This window comes from Tamandua tetradactyla, chromosome 13 (genome assembly GCF_023851605.1).
Source record: "Tamandua tetradactyla isolate mTamTet1 chromosome 13, mTamTet1.pri, whole genome shotgun sequence".
Lineage (NCBI taxonomy): Eukaryota > Metazoa > Chordata > Mammalia > Pilosa > Myrmecophagidae > Tamandua > Tamandua tetradactyla.
In genome coordinates, this window is record NC_135339.1 from 67,044,446 (window position 1) to 67,065,278 (window position 20,833).

A 20,833-nucleotide genomic window follows, 5' to 3' on the forward strand; every position below is an offset into this window, starting at 1 on the left:
TCATAGATTTATCACCTTATCCCTTCTTTTATTGTCATGCTCTTATAATTCATTCAGTGGACCTAGCATAGTACCCACTATGTGTCAGGCACTGTGCTAGGCATAGGGGAAGCAGAGTTAGATGAGACAAGCTAACAGATGAGACAGACATATATGAAGAAGTAATAGTAACCCAATGTGATAAAAGCTACAAGAGATGTATGAACAGAGTGTTAGAGAAGATGTCAAACGCCGATTCGAAAGATGGTTGTATATACCTACTACTATATTTTTTCATAAGTATATATGAGATTTTTCAACTTATTTATATGTGTACACAGCACATATATATCCAAGGACTTCTATAGTATGTATGTCTGTGTTTCTGTGTAGTGTATAATAAGGGAGAAGTGCTATTTACTCATGAATTATTCCATTTAAAATTTTCATTTCTCCTGCTGTCTAAAATCCCCCCAGAATTGTAGCCTTGGTTAGGTCAAAAAAGATACTTACTTGACAAAGCTTATTTGAAAGACCTGCATCTCCCAACCACTTGTCAAGTTATTTTCTCAGTATACATCTGTTTCCTGTTTCTTTTTCCAAGAACAAAGAAAACCAATGTTTTCCCTTCTGGCCCCTGAACTCTAGATCTCTCCCTGATTCCTAGAATTTAGCAGGTGCCTTTGTAATTCTTATAATAGGTGAACAGTAAATATTTGTGGCGCTCATGGATGAATGATACACCCCTTGAGGGTAATAATGTGCTATTTCCTCTTTGCATGTCTGCTCATTTCCATGTGCACAGCAAGCCAATACAGTATAAACACTTTCTGAATTGAGTGAGGAGCATTGCATTAGAGTAAGACAAGCATTGTATTTGAGGCAGAGAGACCTGGATGGGAATGCTAGCTCTGCCTCTTGCTAGCAGTGTGTCTTCTAGGCACTTTGTTTAAACCTTAGGCCTCAGTTTCCTTTTCTTTAAAATGAGGGCATGTTATAGAATACCCGCTCTGTCTCAGAGGTTTGTTGTGGGAGTTGAAAAGTACCCCGTGTAGTATATTTAGTACATAGTAGGGGTTCAATAGATGCTTTTCCTTCCTTGAATTTGACTCCCCACTCTCATATGGGGACATCTTTTGGTGTCGAGTTGGAAGGTAAAGTCAGGTCAGGTGTGGTGGACTGAATAGTGTACCCTGAGTTAAACATGCTCTTACTCTACCTTCCTGTGAGTGTGATTGGAAATAGGACCTCTTGAAGATGTTATTTTTAGTTAGGGTGTGGCCCAACCCACTGAGGGTTGGCCTTAATCCAGATTATGGAGTCCTTCATAAGCAGAAGAAATTCAGACATAGAAAGAGCAAGACACAGGGAGGAGTCAGAAGCCAGAAGCCAGAAGCCAATGGAACCTAAAAGAAAGAAAAGGGCATCACCATGTGATGAGGAGTAGTAACCCCAAAGATTGTGACATATCAGTACTGGAATGCTACCCACCCGAGAATCCAGTCCATGAGACAATACGTTCTTGTTAAAATCAGCCTATTGCATGTTAATTGTCATGGTAGCCTAGCAAACTGAAATATCAGGCTTTGCCATGGATCTGTTTATGGAGTTCATGAATGAATGATTCACCCCTTGAGGGCAATACTATGCTTTTCCCTCCTTGTGTTTCTGCTCATTTCCTTTTGCACAGCAAGCTAATACAGTATAAACATACTGCATCCATCTACTGGTGTTTCCTCAGACACACTCACATCTCCTTCTTCAGATCTCAGTGCTTGCCCAGCAGCGTGGGGCTTATTAAGTAGTTGTACTTTTTTCCATTTAATTTTATTCCTTGGTAATTCCCTCTACCCTGATGGCCTCTGGAAGACTTCGTCTGATGAGAGAGCCCAAGGATGGGAAGGCCTTCTTTCTTTCTTGGTTTTGTTTGTGAGAATGTCTTATATCTAAAGGTTACTTTATTATCTCTTCACAGTTCTATTAATGTCCCTGTTGTCTGGGGCTTCAGGGGAAGAAGAATTTCAGCCCCTTAATTTATAACTTTTTGACCTTTCCTTTGGGGAACGCTGTTGTGACTTTGCTGTGGTACCTTCCTCATACATCTCCCAGTTTGCTTATTTATATGGTGTATTAGCTAAGGTTCTCTAGAGAAACAGAATCAGGAGGAGTTATCTGTAGATATAAAATTTATAGAAGTGTCTCATAACTGTGGGAATGTAGAGTCCAAGGTCTGTAGGGCAGGCTGCAAGTTGGTAACTCTGATGAAGGTTCACAGTGAACTCTCAGGAGAAGCTGGCTGGACAACTTCATCCATTTGGGAATGGATGAGTCCAAAATCGATAGGGCAGGCTGTGAAGCTGGTGACTCCAATGAAGGATCTGGATGAACTCTCAGGAGGCTGAAGCAGGAAGAGTCACTGCCTCTTCTAAATCCTCCTTAAAAGTCTTCCAGTCATTAGATTAAGCATCACTCATTGCAGAAGACACTCCCCTTAGCTGATTACAAACAGTCAGCTGTGGATATAGCCAGTGTAATCATGATTTAAGTCCATGAAATATCCTCATATAGCAACAGGCAAGCCAGTGCTTGTGTGACCAGACAACTGGCCAGGTTGACACATGAACCTGACCATGACATATGGCTAAACACAATGTCAGGAAAAGGATGCTTTTCTAGATCAGGATCACAACTGGTTGGAAAAGATAGCACCGTTGCACCACAGAAATGTGAGAGACACTATGGCCTGAGGGCCTCTTTCTCCAGATATAGTCTTCTGATACAGCAGGAAGGTTCCTGGAATCTTTTCACGTCCTACTGAGTCTGACTTCCTGGAGGTAGACTAGGGAATCAACATTTAACAGGCTCCCGCTCCAGCTTTACTTTTCTATGGAAAGAACACTGCCCTGGGGCACTTGGTCAAGATTATGCAGAGCTGGGCATTGACCCTCTGTCACTTCCCTTCTTTGAGCCTCAACTTCTTCATCTCTAAAATGAGGGCAGCAAACTAGATTAATACTGTCCTCTCCTGAGGTGTATGATTTACCAACAAAACAACCTCTTTCATTGAATAAAAAATTATGTTTTATTTTAAAGGAAACTTCAGCATGCAGAGCCTATTTGTGAGGGAAGTAGAAGTGATCCCTCCCTCTATAGTTTGAAATCTGTAACATCCAGAAACTATCCAGATAGAGTATAATGAAGTGATCAGTTGTGTGGCTCAGTTTTAAGCAAAACAGTATTTTACAGGAGAGAGAACTTGAACTAATAGAATAGGCTTGGGAGGCTGCCTGAAGGAGGTGAACTTTGGGCTGTTTCTTGAACAAAAGGCAGGAAATTCCAAGCAGTAAGAGAGGACTGGCACAGCCATGACACAACAATACAGCATGAAAGAAAGAAAGTTGATTTGAAAATGGATTTGGTTAATTTGGAGTTCTTTGAGAAGCTTGTATTGCTTAAAGCAGAGGACAAGTTTTTGAGAGTTGTGAGAAAATGTGGCCTGGGCTGTGGATGCCTGCTTGAATACCAGGCTAAGGAATCTGGATTTCACCCTTAGAAAGATGGAACAAGTAAATATGTCTGATCAAGAAAGTGAATTAAGAAGTAAACCATCTACCATGAAGGCAAAAATAATCTTCACAGAGATGTGGAAAGGCTTGTTAGTCTGGATTCTTTAAGAAGAAGACACCAACATGAGATTAGAAATGTGAGAAACCTACTAGGAAAATACCTGTGAAAGAAAATGGAAAGGGAGAACCATCAGACTAAGCTACAGTTCTATCTTGTATCTTGATCAAGAGAAGGAAAGGGAAAGAAGGAAGAAGGGATTGAGGTGTCTCACTGTAGTGAAGGTCTATGGAAAGTACCCTAAGGCTATAAGGAAATCCAAAGCTGAAGTCACCCATCACTGGAGTCCACAGCTTCCAGGAATGGGCCTGCTTTAGTGTTCTTGTCACACTCAGTCATTGAGTGGGAGCAGCTTGAGGGAAGTCTGACTTGCCAGAGGGCAGCTAAGAATTTCAGAGCACAGCAACTGTGGTCCTCAGTCAATTATGTTCACTGCAAATGGAGATCTGAGAGGTTCATTCTCATGGCAACTACACAGGGGAAGGGGAAGCCAAGGAGAATCTCCTAATATTCTTTTGAGTGGTTTCTTTCCAGAATAGTTGAGTCTTTGCTCATTACCATGCTCATTCCTTTTTGCAGAGGTACTCCCTCTTTCCTCTTTACATAGTCAATTTCATCTCTTCTTTGGGATCAGTTAGGGGATCACTTTGAGGAAGCCTTCCTTGGATTCTCTCACTCATTATCTGTATTGGGTACCATGATATTCCCATACTTCCTTCTACATATTCTGCCATAGCACTTATCACTCCTTAGGGAATAAACCTGCTCATTTGTGTGTGTGTGTGTGTGTGTGTGTTTAGTAGACTATGGGCTCCTAGAGAGCAGGATCTGTATGTTTTATCCCTGTATTTGCAATGAGTAGCCCGATGGCTAGAATATTATAGTCATTCAGTAGATGAAGGAAGGAAGGAATAAAGGAATAAAAGAAATATGGAAGGAAGAAATGGAAGAAGGAAGGACAAGATTGAAAGGGGTGGGGGAGAAGGAGAGTGGGCCAAACTTGGGGTAAGAGACAGACAATTAGAGCAGCTCTGGGTCCTCATTAGGGCTTCCCATACAAATTTATTAGATGCATTATTAATTGAGTTGGACTCTTGCCATCAGTGTCTTCGTCTCTTGATGTGGACTTTGTGCTTTGGAGAGAAGACGTGATGCCCCTGTAGGCTTGTTGTTAGGGGGGAATAAAATGCTTTTACTTGCTCCTGCAGAGCCCAAGAGGCGTATTCTGTTCCATTCCTAGTAGGACATAGTTCTGAGTTTGTTTTCCCAGAATTTGTAGTAGCCCACACATGGCATCCATGCTGTTTACATGCTGATAGTGAAGAATGACCTTGTAGATATAGGAAGGCAAAATGAAGTAGAGAAGAACTTCGTTGTGTGTGTGTATTAATTAAACAAACAAAATGTATTTGCACACTGTTAACCATTTGATTGGGGAGGGTGTTGGCAAACCCCGTTACCTTTGTTAGTTCCCAATTCCAATTGAGGAAACTAGCCATGGATGGGAGAGGCAAAGACCACTGTCTTATGGTGGAGAATAATTCTTACATGTGCTGCACACCCCTTGTTATTGTACTCAATAGACAGCTAGTTAGAGTCTACTTAAATTATGATGCTATTCCATTGATTTTTCCATTGGCTTCACTGTTTTGCCAACCTACTCCTCCCCATCACAGGATCAGTTTTGAGAGTAGACCTCTGAGAAGTCTAATGAAGGCAGAAAAGTTGAACAACACCAGTCAACTTTGCCTGGACTCTCTTTGACCTATAATGGGTCACATCTTTTGCCTCTAATTTTTTTCTTAATTTACACAGAAGTAATGAAAATGACATTGACCAGCCCCATGGGGTGCTGGATGTGAATAAATTTTGAAGTGAATGTTTTGTCATCCATTAAATGCCATAAAAATACTCAATATAATGCCTGATTATTTTTCTTTAATCTTAAATGGATACCTAGAATGGAATAGCCCTAATTGGTAGCAGAAATTCATTATCTCAGAAAGAGTTTAATGGTTGCTGTGCAAATGAACTGGAGGAAGTTAAATTGTGGAATGGTAAGGAGCTGAGAAAAGTGAAATGAGTTGTGCATTAAATTTAGATAAACACAATTATGTGTAACTGAATTATCACGTGTGCAGGCAGGCGATGCATATTAGGCACCTGTGTTTTGATTAAAATTGATTCAGGTGCATGTGCTTAGCTTCCTTGTAGATGTGGAGTTGTAGCTAAGCCACTGTCCGGGTACATAGGGACAGATGGTATAATTTGCCACCCAAGTCCCCAGCTGGAGAAGTGTAAAGGGCCGTGGGAACAGATGGCTAGCCCAAAACCATCTCAGAAACCCAATAACCAAATTGTAGGCAGCTCCAGATCTCTGACATGTGTAGTTTCTGGTTTTCTTAACTTCAATTGGTGTTAGGAAAGTGGTCCCAGAATCCAATGGAGCCCAGTGACCTGCTTTCTTCTTGGTGGGGCAGATGGCACCAGCAGGCGTTAGGGACTGGGCCTGTCTGCCGTTCTTGGGTTTGTGGCTGCTAAAGTCTTGCTGATGGAAACAAAAGCGTTTTTGAATCCCTCTTTTAAATGGAAAGAATCAGGCCTATTTCCTTCTTATTTTTTTTAGGACTGATCCTATAAAATAGTCATCTCTGAATCAAAAGTAAGACCTGCCTCTTATCTCCAGGTAGTCTTACTGGCAAACCAAGCCAGCCGGCCTGTGCCTGACCTTGAGGGAGGACAGATGTGGAGAAACAACTGTGGCTACCCAATTAATTCCTGTTGGCATGCTTTATTTCAAATGCAGAGTATTGTCGGGATTAAAATAAATGCTACCAGCTACAAGGATGCATTAAATTAATGATTTTTTTCTCTTACTTGATCCTATAATATCCCTCAACTCAAAGGATAAATCCTAAGCCCTCCTCTGGGTGATTTGAGATGCACAGTGTATTGTTACACAAACTAAAGTAAGCTTCTTTCTTTTCCCTTCTGTTCTCCCCCACCCGACCCTCCTCCCCACCCTCCCCACAGGTCATACTGATCCTGACAAAGCTGTATGACTTCAACCTGGGGAGCGTGACTGAGAGTTCACTTTGGAGGTAAGTGGATTAGAGATTCTTAACAAGCTGCTCTGGCACAGCTCACATGGGAAATCAAGCGAAGCAATTGGGAAGCGTGTTTTGGAAGGAGCAGAGACTCTTCCTCCTCCTGGAAACCCTCTGTGATGTTCCAGGTGGAACTGACTCCACCACCTGTGAATTTCCTTAGCATTCTGCATGTTGGGGCCAGTGACACATCCTGCTTGGCACTGTCATTGCTTCTGCATTCCTGCAGCATCTCATTCCCTGGTGAACTCAGTGTCTGGTTAGAGAGATCAGATGAGCATGCCCCAAATGAGGAGAGGATATTGATGAGAGAGCATGCTATAGGAGGGATTCTTGTTGTGGGTGGGAGTCTTGGCCCGAGGACTGTTTCCAGCCCTTTGCATCTGTGAGACTACTGCATCTGTAAGGTGCTGTGGGCCTCTCGAAGCCAGTGCTTATGGGGACAGGTACACTTAGGAATCAGGGTTGCTTCATGACTTTCTTTCAATGGCTCTAGGGACTTTTACCTTCATGTGACCCTTCTCCCATAAAAATAATATTTAAAAAATACATTTTACAACTGCCCTGTGTAAAGAGAAATAGCTTAACATCAATGTGAAGGCATTTTCTTCAGCCTAAAAGTTCTTTTCCTTCTTTTTGATTTTGAAAGAAATTTAGTAGAATGCTTGCCTTTCATGCAGGAGACCTGGGTTCGGTTCCTGGATCATGCACCTCCCCTCCCCCCCAAAAAAGGAAATTCAGACATTTTTTGTGGGTCCCTAAAAGTGCTGTGGGCCCACGCACTGTACTTCCTGTGCTTGCTAGATAGATCGGCCCCAGTGGAAATGCTGGGACACATGGAACAAAGAAGATGTGGGTCGGTTAAGTCAGAGAGGAATTCAATGGAACCATCAAACTAGGAGTTTCTCCGGTTGGCTCCAACCACACACACCCTTATAAGTGTGTCTTTGCATGCTTACACACACACACACACACGCACACACACACACACACACACACACACACTCTCTCTCTCTCTCTCTCTCTCACACTCACATGCATCATAGTTCAGTAGCAAGTTTCACCAGCCACTGCAGCTGAGCATTTCATCGTCTTTGCTTATGTCCATGGGACCCCAGGGCTGTGCATTTCGGTCCCATTTGCTTTGTTGTATGGAGACACTGGGGAGAAAGTTGTCAAAGGCCATTCACCTGGCTGCACAGTCATCTGGAGCTTTGCCCTAAGTGTTTCCTGGGGTCTTGGAGCAGAGAGGGCTGGGATGTGAGTTCTGTGTACTTTGCTTTTCATCTGATCTATTTGTTTGTGGAAGACTAGCCAGGGCCTTTCTCTCAGAGAAGGGGGAGCAGTCAGAGCGTCTATTAAATATTTAGGGGTTAATTGCTCATATCGACTGCGGCTTGTCTCCATTTGCACAGGATGTCTAAAACCTAATTTTGCTGCTCAGTGAAAATTGGCAGAGGTATAAGTAACCAGGGTGCCTCTAATAGATGAAAGCATGACTGCTTCCACTCACGCAGTCCTTCCCAGGGAATTAGATCCTCAGAGAAACCTTTCCCTCGAGCACAAGCACAATGATGCTTTGGTGATGCTTTAATCTTGACTCTTGTGCTGACTGCTTGGTACAAATAGTGAAACAAGCCAGAGAATCCTGTCCTTACACTGGGGAACAGCTATCTCTGGCATCCCATGTTTCAGAAAAGGTTTGGGTAGTTGTAGACGTGGGCCAGGCAAATTGAGGTCAACCCAGGCTAGTCGCTGAGTGCCAGAGGCCTTTACATGATGGAGTGTATGATCACAAGAGTGTGGTCATTGACATGTCATGTGCCCAGACAGCTAAGTAGCTCCAGGAACTAAGGCAATAGGCAGCTAAGTAGCTCCAGGAACATTCTGGTGTCCAGCTATCAGGATTCAAGTCCCACTAAACAATGAGTGCTGTAACTTTGAGCACCTTCCTTAACCTTCTAAGCCTCAGTTTCCCTGAATGTAAAATGGGGATAGTCTAGAACCTACCTTTGCTCCAGCCACCTTGTCCTCACTGCTCCGCAAACACAGCAATCTAACTCCTAACCAGAATCTTGACGCGCGGCTCTTTGCTCTGTTTGGAGCTCTCTTTCCTCTGCCTGTTGTTCTCTTCTCCCAGGTGCTGGGGTGCCTCCCTCACTTCCTTCTTGAACCTGCCACAAGCCCCCTGAAGAGTGCCTCTCCCCAGGATTCACATTCCATCACTGGCTACATTATCTTCCTTAGCGCTATCACCATCTGGCATGCTAAATATTTCCGGATTGTTTTATTTAGTGTCTCCCGACAGGCATCAACATCTAAGCTTGCAGAGAGATGGAACTGTTTCCCTGTTTAATTCAATTCCGTATCTTCAGCACCTAAAATCGCACAGGATGTTCTTAATAAATATCTGCTCAATGAACAAATGCATGAATGGGTTATCGAAAGGATTAAATGAAATGACAAATGCAAAAACACTTAAGACAGTAACTCCCATGTAGGAAGTGCTCACTTAATTGTAATTATGGATGATTATTACAGCCTTTCATGTTTATATAGAGTTTTCACTCCATTATTGACTTTTTAAAATAAAGATCTGCTATTGCAGGGGTCTGTGTGAGGGAAATTATAGGACACCAAGGAGATGGGATCTATGTTGTCTTGGATTTAGCAGAGCTCTTCAGGGTATGCTGGGGGGTGGGTTAGGGAGGAGAAGGGTAATTTAGAACGTTGTCCCTTGAGCTGTTGAGGGGAATTGGAATTAATAGTTTCTGCCGAATCAAGGACATTGCTTTGCAGACAAGATTCTCTGAGCTGGGCATTGGAATGATGGGCGGGATGTATTTTGACAAACGAAAGTGGAAAAAGTGTCTCTAGCTTAGGGCAAAGGCCAGGAAGGCTGGGCTCCCAGAGAGAAGGGAGCTAAGCAGGAAACAGAGCGAATAGCCGTGTTATTGGACCAGGTCAGGAGGGAGGATTGGGGATTCAGGAGTCACAGAATGGACCAACCAAAGGGGGTCACTCAGAACCTCATTTACAGACAACAAATTCTACATACTCTGTCTTTTTGGGGATGTAAAAAACTGATAGATGTTATGGGCTTCTCTCTGGATAAATGCCATATATGAATGCATTTTGTATTAGGTTTCAGAGGGTTCAGGGACCTGACAAAGCCCAGTTTAAGAACCCCTGGAGAGATTGTGATTGAGGAAAGGGACCGCTTCTAAACTTTCCTGGGATTTCCCAACTTGCCGGGTCTTCACAGGGAGTCTTCTAACTTTTACCATCTGCCCCATTCATTTCTGAAACTCTGTGGCTCCCGTCTTCTTTTCTGAACTGATAATGATGATGTATTTTACAGTGAGGGCCTAGAGCAGTACCCTTTTCCATACTAATGCAGTATGCAGAGCAAAGAAAGTAAATTAAATATGCATCCTTTTCAGCTTCCTGATTTGGTCCAAGATGCTTAACCAAGTTGAAATTGAATTTGGTGATTCTTCTTCAATTTTCTATACAACAGACAAGCCTGGAGCAGCAGTTGTCATGACAAGATAACACCTCCTACCAGGTTATAGTGTGATATAATTATTTGCCTCACTGGATTAATAATTCAAAGGCTAGCCACTTCTAAATAGACAAAAGACAGTTTAAGTGCATTAAATAGTGGAGCAGTATCTTGTTCCCTAGTGACATTCTTTCTGGAACTCCTTGGTGCTGTTATGCTGATGGTGGCCAAGGTTCTCTCCCCACCAACACTAGCATTTCACTAGCTGTGAAAATTGGTCATTTAGCGCAACCATCTGTTGGCACCCCTAGTCAAAGGACACTCCACAGATGGGATTTCAAGCTTAGAGAATTAATGAAATTGGGGACTGACTCTTTTGAAGGATGTAGGGCTTCTCTTTCAGGGAATTTTCAGCCCATAGTGAGTCAATCCTCAGAGCTAATAAATCAGTCTTATTAATAAAATACCCATTAGAATTTATAGAAGCCTTGACAAAGAAGGAGAGATGAGTAAGGTCAGGAGGCTCAGAATGAATCAGTTTCTGCGCCCTCTGTCTCATCACTAAGGGCAGAAGACTAAAGTTGTTAAGTCAAGTTTCCAGGACAGTCTGCCTGGGCTCAAGTCCATATTCCATCACTCAGCCACGGAGTGACCTGGACCACGTTATTTCACCTCTCTGAGCCTCTATTACCTCATCTATACAGGAGGATTAAAAGAGCAGCTACCTCAAAGGATTGAAGGGAGATTTCAAGTGAAATATTACATGTGCTAGCTCCTTTGCTTGCTTACTCATTCTATCCTTTGGAACAGAGTTGAGAGTGGGTATCATTAGCACTCCTTTATAAATGAAAATATCGGGTACTGGAAAGGTTAAAAACTTGCCCTGGCTAATAAGCAGGGAGATCCATGTCTCTCTGGCTCCTTAGACTGTGCTGATTCCAACCCAAGTGCCTGTGGCACATGCTTTGTTGCCATCTTCATGCCCCTCTGCACACACAGCTGAGAGTTATATCTCTGTCTGTTTTTATGGCAATTGTGGCCCACAGATTATGGAGGAAAGAAGTCACTATCCTCTGGAGGTGGAAACCATGATAAGGCCGATTAATCCACTGCTCACAGTAGTTCATTCTTTAGTTTTGAACATAATCCACAGTTGGTGTTTATTTTTCTGACTTTCAAATCACTTCCTGGACCCAGTTCTATATGACTTGGACATTAACACTCTGATGAATAAACAAACACTCCCTTTAGTCCTTCTCTCAAAACAACAACAGTAGCAGAACCCTTTCCCTGGAGGGAGATGAGCTCGCAAGCGATTCTCCAGCTTCTGTATGTCCATCCCAAATCCTAGTGTCCAGGTTAATGTCCCTGATTGGTCAGCTTCAGGTCAAAATACACTGAGGCAGAGGAACTGCAGGTGTGAGGCCTCCACTGAAACCTTCTGGCTGCTGGATTAGGTGTCCTCAAAGAGCCCAAAGATTTGTAATTATCTAGGTAAACCAGGGATCCTTTACGACTGGTGGTCCCCCCTCAATTGCTCTTTCATCTCCCTACCTCTCTTTAGTCCTTCTCTTGCTTTATTTCATCTACCTCTAGTTCGGAGTGACAGGAGACATTCTGCCCTTAGAAAAGCTAGGAGGCTGGAGAGCATTTTCTCCTAAGTGTCTAGCCTCAGGATCCACAGAGCAAGGGGCTTCAATCTGAGGGGTTTCTGGTTAGGGTATTTGTGGACTGTGTTGTTTCTCAGGCACTTGCTCCCGGAGGCCTTCCTGACCTGCCTCCCTGGGTGGGTCCCCTTTGTAGCTAGTCTCACCACCACACACTCTCTGATTTTCTTGTTCCTCTAGTGTGTGAGCCTTTCAAGGCAGGGGCCACGTGCCTTATTTGTCTTTAGATCTACAATTGCTCTTAGCGTACAATACATAAGGGCTTGGAGAGTTGAACTGGACTTCCCAGTAGCCCCCGACTAATCCCAGCACCAGCCCCACCTTGCCCCGTCCCCTTCCTTATGTGGAGTTGTCTCATCCTCCTGCCACTTGGGAATCCTGTGCCTTTTCAATTTGTTCCCAAGCTGTCATCTGGACTGTCTAATTCCTCCCCTAATTAACCTTTCTGGGGTGGGAGGGAAAGGGGGTTGGGTTTTTATAGAAAATAGAGACCTTTTGCACTTATTAATTTTTTGTTTGCCAAGAAAACCCTGATAATAATTGCTAAGACTTCCCAGAAGTTATTAGTTTACAAATTTTAATGACACTCATGGTTTATTTATGTGCTTCCCTCCCTCTACAGCTGCTCACCCCTATTCCTTAGAGGGATTCCTGCTGAATCTGAGTGAATTAATGGAAACAAAACTGCAGATTGGAATGGCATTTTTTTGCTAGGCTGTTAATTAAAAGCTTTCTATCCCATTCGCTAAGCTATTCATATGCAGGGCTGGGCTGATACAGGCTGTAAAATCTTCCCTCTACAACTAGAGACTTCTTCTATTTGCTTTTGGTGATAATAAATCTGGTGAAAACTCCTCAATGGATCACAGAACATTCAATTGACCAGATATTAATTGAGCATCAATTATGTGAGCAGCCCTGTGCTCATTGCAGAGTAAGTATGCTGTGATTGTTCTCAAGGCACGTTTAGTTTGGTTGGGGAGATAAGATTAATAAACATAGGATAAAATGGCGGGCATACACAAGGCTGTATAAAACATGTTGCTGGGATGAGTGGCCCTGCTATAGAAGTGTTTACTTTTTAAAGTAGTTTATCATTCTATAAAGGATGCAAAGCAATTCTAGGAATGAAATGGAGAAAAGATCAATGTGGCACTTTTTTTTTTTTTTTTTTGCTATTGAATGCAAAGCATCTTATTTTCCCATTAGGATATTAGCCTCTTAAGATGAAAGATTATTTCATATATTAGTAGACCCTAAATTCTTTAGAAGTGACCTTGCAACAGATGGAATGGATATGTGTAGTGGTTAAGGGGATGGATTGAAATTCAAATAGCCTGGATGTGACTCTTAGGCCTAATTATCAGTAGGCTTAGACTATCTTTTTCAGGAATAAGTTTCATAGGGGCAAACCCTCAAATCGAGGGATCAGCCTATTGATTTGGTTGTTCCTACTGCTTGCGAGAATATTAGAAATTCTCCAAATGGGGAAGTTTAATGTTTCCTCCTTTCTCCCCAGTCCCCCAAGGGGACTTTGTAAATACTCCTTTATTCCTTGCCCATATTACTCTGGGATTTATCAAGGCATCATACTAATCTGGACAAACCAGTAAGATATTTTACCCTATTCAAGGTTCCCTGTACTTACGGTGTTCAACTAAACTGACCATACAAGTTAAATTAGATAATGCACTACCCAAAATATAAATTTTGCATCAAATAAACATCTCTCCCTTTAGTCTCACACAGAAATTGAAGTTTTAAAACATGGATGATATTGCCTTTTACCCTGTATTCTGATTTACCCTAGTCCTATACAGAACAGCTTCATTTTTATCTCTAGTCAAAATCTGATCCCTTTTCAACTTTTTAAATAGTTCTGGTATGGGTAGTGCTGACTTCCCATAGCTTCAGAGCTCCAACTCTGTGTCTCAGGTGTCATATAAACACCTGAAGTTTCTGGGAACAACCAGGTTATATACAAACAGCTCAGTATCTCAGTATTTAGAAATAACAGTTACAATTTAATTGACATAGAGGGCAGGTGGAGTCATGCATACTTCTCAAACATTTGTATCCTCAGTAACTTACAGAATGTGTTAAAAATCTAGATTCCTTCATCTTACCCAAGAGATTCCAATTCAGTAAGGCTGGGCATTACTCGAGAAATTATGATTTTAAAGTTCCTGGGTTGATTTTGATCGTCAGGTAGGATTAGGAATCTGAAATTTCACTGAGTTCAGAGGAAGCTTGGGTTCTAGGCCCATGTCTGGTACTAATTAACTGGATTATTTATATCATCCTTCCCTTTCCTTGTAAGTGAAGGTATTGGATGAAATGATCTCTCAAGTCCCTTTCAATTCTGTGTCCACAGACAGCTAATCCTGGGATTAATGGAAGAGGAGGCCCATGCAGGATTTATGCTGCTCAATAGATACCTTTTATGAGCTAATGAGCCTTCCTCTGAGCCACCCTTCTTAAAAAATCTGGTGGTAAAATTGCAAACCAAAGTGTTGTGGACAACATAAACACAGTCTGCTAATTTGTTGTTCACTGATGAATTGTAGCTAGTTGGCAGGCATGAGCCAGAACACCTGTCCAAATCAATGGTAGTAGATGGTGTGCTAATAGTAGCCCAATGCTGTGAATGTAATTAACAGCACTGAATTATATATTTGAATGTGGTATAAAAGAGAGAGGTTAGGTTTTATATATGGTACTATAATTAAAAAAAAATCCATGTAACTGCATGACACAAATGGTGACTCCTAAATTAAGCCATGGGCAATAGTTAATAGTACAATGATAAAAATGTGCTTTCCTCAGTAGTAATAAATGTACCTCAATGCAAGGTGTTATGATAGGGTGGTGTATGTGAAACCTGTATTTTATGCATGATTGTTCTATAAATCTACAACTTCTCTAAAAAATAAAAATTTATAAAAGAAAAAAGCCATAGGGAATATCATTCAGTCCATGAATTATTTGTCTCAGAAAAATAGAATGAGAAAGCAGCATGCTCTAAATTTGGAGCCATCAGATATCTTACTTTGTTAGAGAATAGAGAAATGGAAACACTGGAGAAGCAGATCTGGATTATAGATTTGATGTTCTCCTATTTATTATGGGAAGGAGGGCTTCTTTTTATGACCTGATCTTTTTTCCTTCTACTAGACAGGCCTCTGGCATATATAAATCTTGATTTTTGTCCAGTGGCTGAGAGAATGTACCACTTTTGTATGGATCGTGTCTGTTGACTGTTATTTTATGTTGTTTTCTCTTTCCTCCAAATGCAGTGCCATTTTATCACAAGCATAAATAACCCGACTGTTTGGAGAAGGGGTGTGAAATTCTGCCCGTCCCTTCCCCAGTCTGAGCTCCCTCTTATTTTCTCAGCAGTAGATTCATTAGCCTCCTAATGAAGTTAATAAGTGAACAGGATCAGACAGTTCCTTCCAAAGTAATATTTACAAATGGATGCATTTCCTTACTCTCCAAGGTAAGCCTTGATTTATTTCCTTTGTGGATGTCCATATGTGTAAATCTATGATAAGTGGATCCTAAAAAAAGAAAACTTTCAATTCAACAGAGTCTATCTATTTTCAAGTTTATAGGGGAGCAGATTTTACATACCCCATTACTGCTTATATATAACATCTATAAAGATTAGGTAGTCAAGCTTTCATAGTTACTTTCTCATCATTTGTTGGCCAGTTACTTTATTGGACATAGACAGTAAATGTCATTAGGAGGCTTCTGGAAGCTTCCCTACAAAGGCCACTGCCTAGAAAATTATTTTGGGAACAAGATGCTAGTTAAAAATGCTCTCCTCTCCCTTGCATGTCTATGAGGTTTCTTTTCATGGATTGTTGAACTTAAGAGGGGAAATTTTCTAGAGGGGAAGCATTTCTTATCTTGCTGTTACTTCCAAATGTTTTGTGTTCAAGATAAAGCTAAAGAAAAGTCTTAAAATGCAATATATAGGATTTTTTTCTTGTAAAAGTTCTTCCCTTGCAATAGTACTAATCTGTTGTATTTGTTTAATATTAGTAGACTCCCTACATTTCATCGTCCACATGATTGCATGACACATCTCATATTCCAGGGAGTAAAGTAAGACCCATAACATGGACCATTCCATTTCACATGTGGACAAACCAAGATCCTGAGAGGGTTGGTGGTCAGTGCTTTCAGATCAGGGACACAAATCTAGGTCTGCCCAATTCTCACAACCCCAAACTCTTTTGTCACACTGGTAAACACCCTTTTCTGGCCTTTTTAGTACCGTAACCATTAATATTTTGTGAGAAATCTATGCCCAATGTATGACTTTCGGGACTTGGAGTGGACTTCCTTGGATATTTGTCTAAGTGACTTTCAGTTCTGGTGGATCATAAGACTTGTCTGGGAAATTTAAGAAAATCCACTTTCCTTGTCCTTATTCCAAACTTTTTGAATTAATTGCCAGGCTCATGATCTAAGAATTTATTCTTTTAAAGAGTACCCCACTTCATTCTGATGTAACAATGACAAGAAATTTCATGGCTATCTTTGCTTCTTAGGGGCCTATAAAAATGTGTTTTGGTGAATTTTAATGCCAGTAGAGCACCTTTTCCTCTTTTACATTTTCCTTACGATTGGCTTGGAGTGATGAATACCATTTTCATGCAAAAATCCATAGTTGAACCTATATCTTTATAAATGACAACCATAAAGGTTAGTAATTGGAATGAGTTCTGGCAATTACTAATTAGCCCACATTCTGTCAGCATCAGGCCTGCTTAATTGGGCAATTAACATTGATCTTAGCAAGTGGTGCCACAAGGCAGGTGCATAAGGTGATGTTCTTCATGGAGTTATGCTTAAGATAAACCTTACTAGTGAAAGAAGGCACCTGGGAATCTAGATTTCCTGAGGGGGTGGTCAGAGAACACAGAAATTTGGGAATGGTTTCCATGTGACTTTGGGGGAGGGTTTATCTTTACAGCATTTTTGGTTGCAAGCAATAAAAATCATAGTAACTTAAAGCAAGATACAGGGTTTCTTGGAAGGAGACTGGAATGGCTTGATGTTTGAAGGGAACTCTAGAAACAACAAAATCCTAGACATCTTCAGAGACCACAGCAGCTGAATGTTATGTCTCTACTCTCTAATGAGCTGCAATTAGATGACAACTGCATTCTCTGTGTTTTAAATTCTTGGGAGAAAGACTCAAATGGACCTAGTTGCGTCACATGGTCAAAACTTTAACAAGTCCCTGTGGTCAGGGAGTGAGAAATTTCCTGACTTTTGCTGTTTCCCTTATTAATTCCTTTGTGTAGGGAGATTGGGACCATTAGAAGACATCTGGGAGAAGGTGCTGGAAATATCAAACTGATGGCCTCCATAGATATTGCAGGTTTTCTGATAGACTCTAATATAAAGGAAATTTATACTGTGCAATTTTTAAAGGACATCACATCAATTATACTATTAATTTTTTCTATTAATTAAAAAAATTGACTAACAACATTTAGAAATCATTCCATTCTACATATGCAATCAGTAATTCTTAATATCATCACATAGATGCATGATCATCATTTCTTAGTACATTTGCATCGATTTAGGAAAAGAACTAGCAAAACAACAGAAAAAGATATAGAATGATAATATAGAGAAAAAATAAAAATAATAATAAAAATAAAAAATAAAAAAATATATAAAAATGAAAAAAAGGAAAAAGAAAAAACAAAAAACACAAACAAACAAAAAAAGAAAAAACTATAGCTCAGATGCAGCTTCATTCAGTGTTTTAACATAATTACATTACAATTAGGTAGTATTGTGCTGTGCATTTTTGAGTTTTTGTATCTAGTCCTGTTGCACAGTCTGTATCCCTTCAGCTCCAATTACCCATTATCTTACCCTGTTTCTAACTCCTGATGGTCTCTGTTACCAATGACATATTCCAAGTTTATTCTCGAATGTTGGTTCACATCAGTGGGACCGTACAGTATTTGTCTTTTAGTTTTTGGCTAGACTCACTCAGCATAATGTTCTCTAGGTCCATCCATGTTATTACATGGTTCATAAGTTTATCCTGTCTTAAAGCTGCATAATATTCCATCATATGTATATACCACAGTTTGTTTAGCCACTCATCTGTTGATGGACATTTTGGCTATCTCCATCTCTTTGCAATTGTAAATAATGCTGCTATAAACATTGGTGTGCAAATGTCCGTTTGTGTCTTTGCTCTTAAGTCCTTTGAGTAGATACCTAGCAATGGTATTGCTGGGTCGTATGGCAATTCTATATTCAGTTTTTTGAGGAACCGCCAAACTGCCTTCCACAGTGGTTGCACCATTTGACATTCCCACCAACAGTGGATAAGTGTGCCTCTTTCTCTGCATCCTCTCCAGCACTTGTCATTTTCTGTTTTGTTGATAATGGCCATTCTGGTGGGTGTGAGATGATATCTCATTGTGGTTTTGATTTGCATTTCTCTAATGGCCAGGGACGTTGAGCATCTCTTCATGTGCCTTTTGGCCATTTGTATTTCCTCTTCTGAGAGGTGTCTGTTCAAGTCTTTTTCCCATTTTGTAATTGGGTTGGCTGTCTTTTTGTTGTTAAGTTGAACAATCTCTTTATAAATTCTGGATACTAGACCTTTATCGGACATGTCGTTTCCAAATATTGTCTCCCATTGTGTAGGCTGTCTTTCTACTTTCTTGATGAAGTTCTTTGATGCACAAAAGTGTTTAATTTTGAGGAGCTCCCATTTATTTATTTCTTTCTTCAGTGCTCTTGCTTTAGGTTTAAGGTCCATAAAACCACCTCCAATTGTAAGTTTCATAAGATATCTCCCTACATTTTCCTCTAACTGTTTTATGGTCTTAGACCTAATGTTTAGATCTTTGATCCATTTTGAGTTAACTTTTGTATAGGGTGTGAGACATGGGTCTTCTTTCATTCTTTTGCATATGGGTATCCACTTCTCTAGGCACCATTTATTGAAGAGACTGTTCTGTCCCAGGTGAGTTGGCTTGACTGCCTTATCAAAGATCAAATGTCCATAGATGAGAGGGTCTATATCTGAGCACTCTATTCGATTCCATTGGTCGATATATCTATATTTATGCCAATACCATGCTGTTTTGACCACTGTGGCTTCATAATATGCCTTAAAGTCAGGCAGCGCGAGACCTCCAGCTTCGTTTTTTTCCCTCAAGATACTTTTAGGAATTCGGGGCACCTTGCCCTTCCAGATAAATTTGCTTATTGGTTTTTCTATTTCTGAAAAATAGTTGTTGGGATTTTGATTGGTATTGCATTGAATCTGTAAATCAATTTAGGTAGGATTGACATCTTAACTATATTTAGTCTTCCAATCCATGAACACGGTATGCCCTTCCATCTATTTAGGTCTTCTGTGATTTCTTTTAACAGTTTTTTGTAGTTTTCTTTGTATAGGTTTTTTGTCTCTTTAGTTAAATTTATTCCTAGGTATTTTATTCTTTTAGTTGCAATTGTAAATGGAATTCGTTTCTTGATTTCCACCTCAGCTTGTTCATTGCTAGTATATAGAAATGCTACAGATTTTTGAATCTTGATCTTGTAACCTGCTACTTTGCTGTACTCATTTATTAGCTCTAGTAGTTTTGTTGTGGATTTTTCCGGGTTTTCGACGTATAGTATCATATCGTCTGTAAACAGTGATAGTTTTACTTCTTTCTTTCCAATTTTGATGCCTTGTATTTCTTTTTCTTGTCTAATTGCTCTGGCTAGAACCTCCAACACGATGTTGAATAATAGTGGTGATAATGGAAATCCCTGTCTTGTTCCTGATCTTAGGGGGAAAGTTTTCAATTTTTCCCCATTGAGGATGATATTAGCTGTGGGTTTTTCATATATTCCCTCTATCATTTTAAGGAAGTTCCCTTGTATTCCTATCCTTTGAAGTGTTTTCAACAGGAAAGGATGTTGAATCTTGTCAAATTCCTTCTCTGCATCAATTGAGATGATCATGTGATTTTTCTGCTTTGATTTGTTGATATCGTGTATTACATTAATTGATTTTCTTATGTTGAACCATCCTTGCATACCTGGGATGAATCCTACTTGGTCATGATGTATAATTCTTTTAATGTGTTGTTGGATTTGATTTGCTAGAATTTTGTTGAGGATTTTTGCATCTATATTCATTAGAGAGATTGGCCTGTAGTTTTCTTTTTTTGTAATATCTTTGCCTGGTTTTGGTATGAGGGTGATGTTGGCTTCATAGAATGAATTAGGTAGTTTTCCCTCCACTTCGATTTTTTTGAAGAGTTTGAGGAGAGTTGATACTAATTCTTTCTGGAATGTTGGGTAGAATTCACATGTGAAGCCGTCTGGTCCTGGACTTTTCTTTTTGGGAAGCTTTTGAATGACTGATTCGATTTCTTTACTTGTGATTGGTTTGTTGAGGTAATCTATTTCTTCTTGAGTCAAGGTTGGTTGTTCATGTCTTTCCAGGAACCCGTCCATTTAATCTAAATTGTTGTATTTATTAGCATAAAGTTGTTCATAGTATCCTGTTATTACCTCCTTTATTTCTTGTGAGGAGTAGTTATGTCTCCTCTTCCATTTCTGATCTTATTTATTTGCATCCTCTCTCTTCTTCTTTTTGTCAGTCTTGCTCAGGGCCCATCAATCTTATTGATTTTCTCATAGAACCAACTTCTGGTCTTATTGATTTTCTCTGTTGTTTTCATGTTTTCAATTTCATTTATTTCTGCTCTAATCTTTGTTATTTCTTTCCTTTTGCTTGCTTTGGGGTTAGTTTGCTGTTCTTTCTCCAGTTCTTCCAAGTGGACAGTTAATTCCTGCATTTTTGCCTTTTCTTCTTTTCTGATATAGGCATTTAGGACAATAAATTTCCCTCTTAGCACTGCCTTTGCTGCGTCCCATAGGTTTGGATATGTTGTGTT

General features: G+C 40.4%; 1 protein-coding gene across 3 annotated transcripts in view; it reads left to right on the forward strand.

Annotated features, from left to right (window-relative positions):
- SORCS3 (sortilin related VPS10 domain containing receptor 3) overlaps window positions 1–20,833 on the forward strand; it is a 603,968-nt gene that overhangs the window by 171,682 nt on the left and 411,453 nt on the right. For all 3 annotated transcript variants that reach the window (XM_077125964.1, XM_077125965.1, XM_077125966.1), the window contains exon 2: window positions 6,637–6,704. In XM_077125964.1, the coding sequence (XP_076982079.1) occupies window positions 6,637–6,704 (68 nt within the window). The remainder of the gene's footprint in view (window positions 1–6,636; window positions 6,705–20,833) is intronic.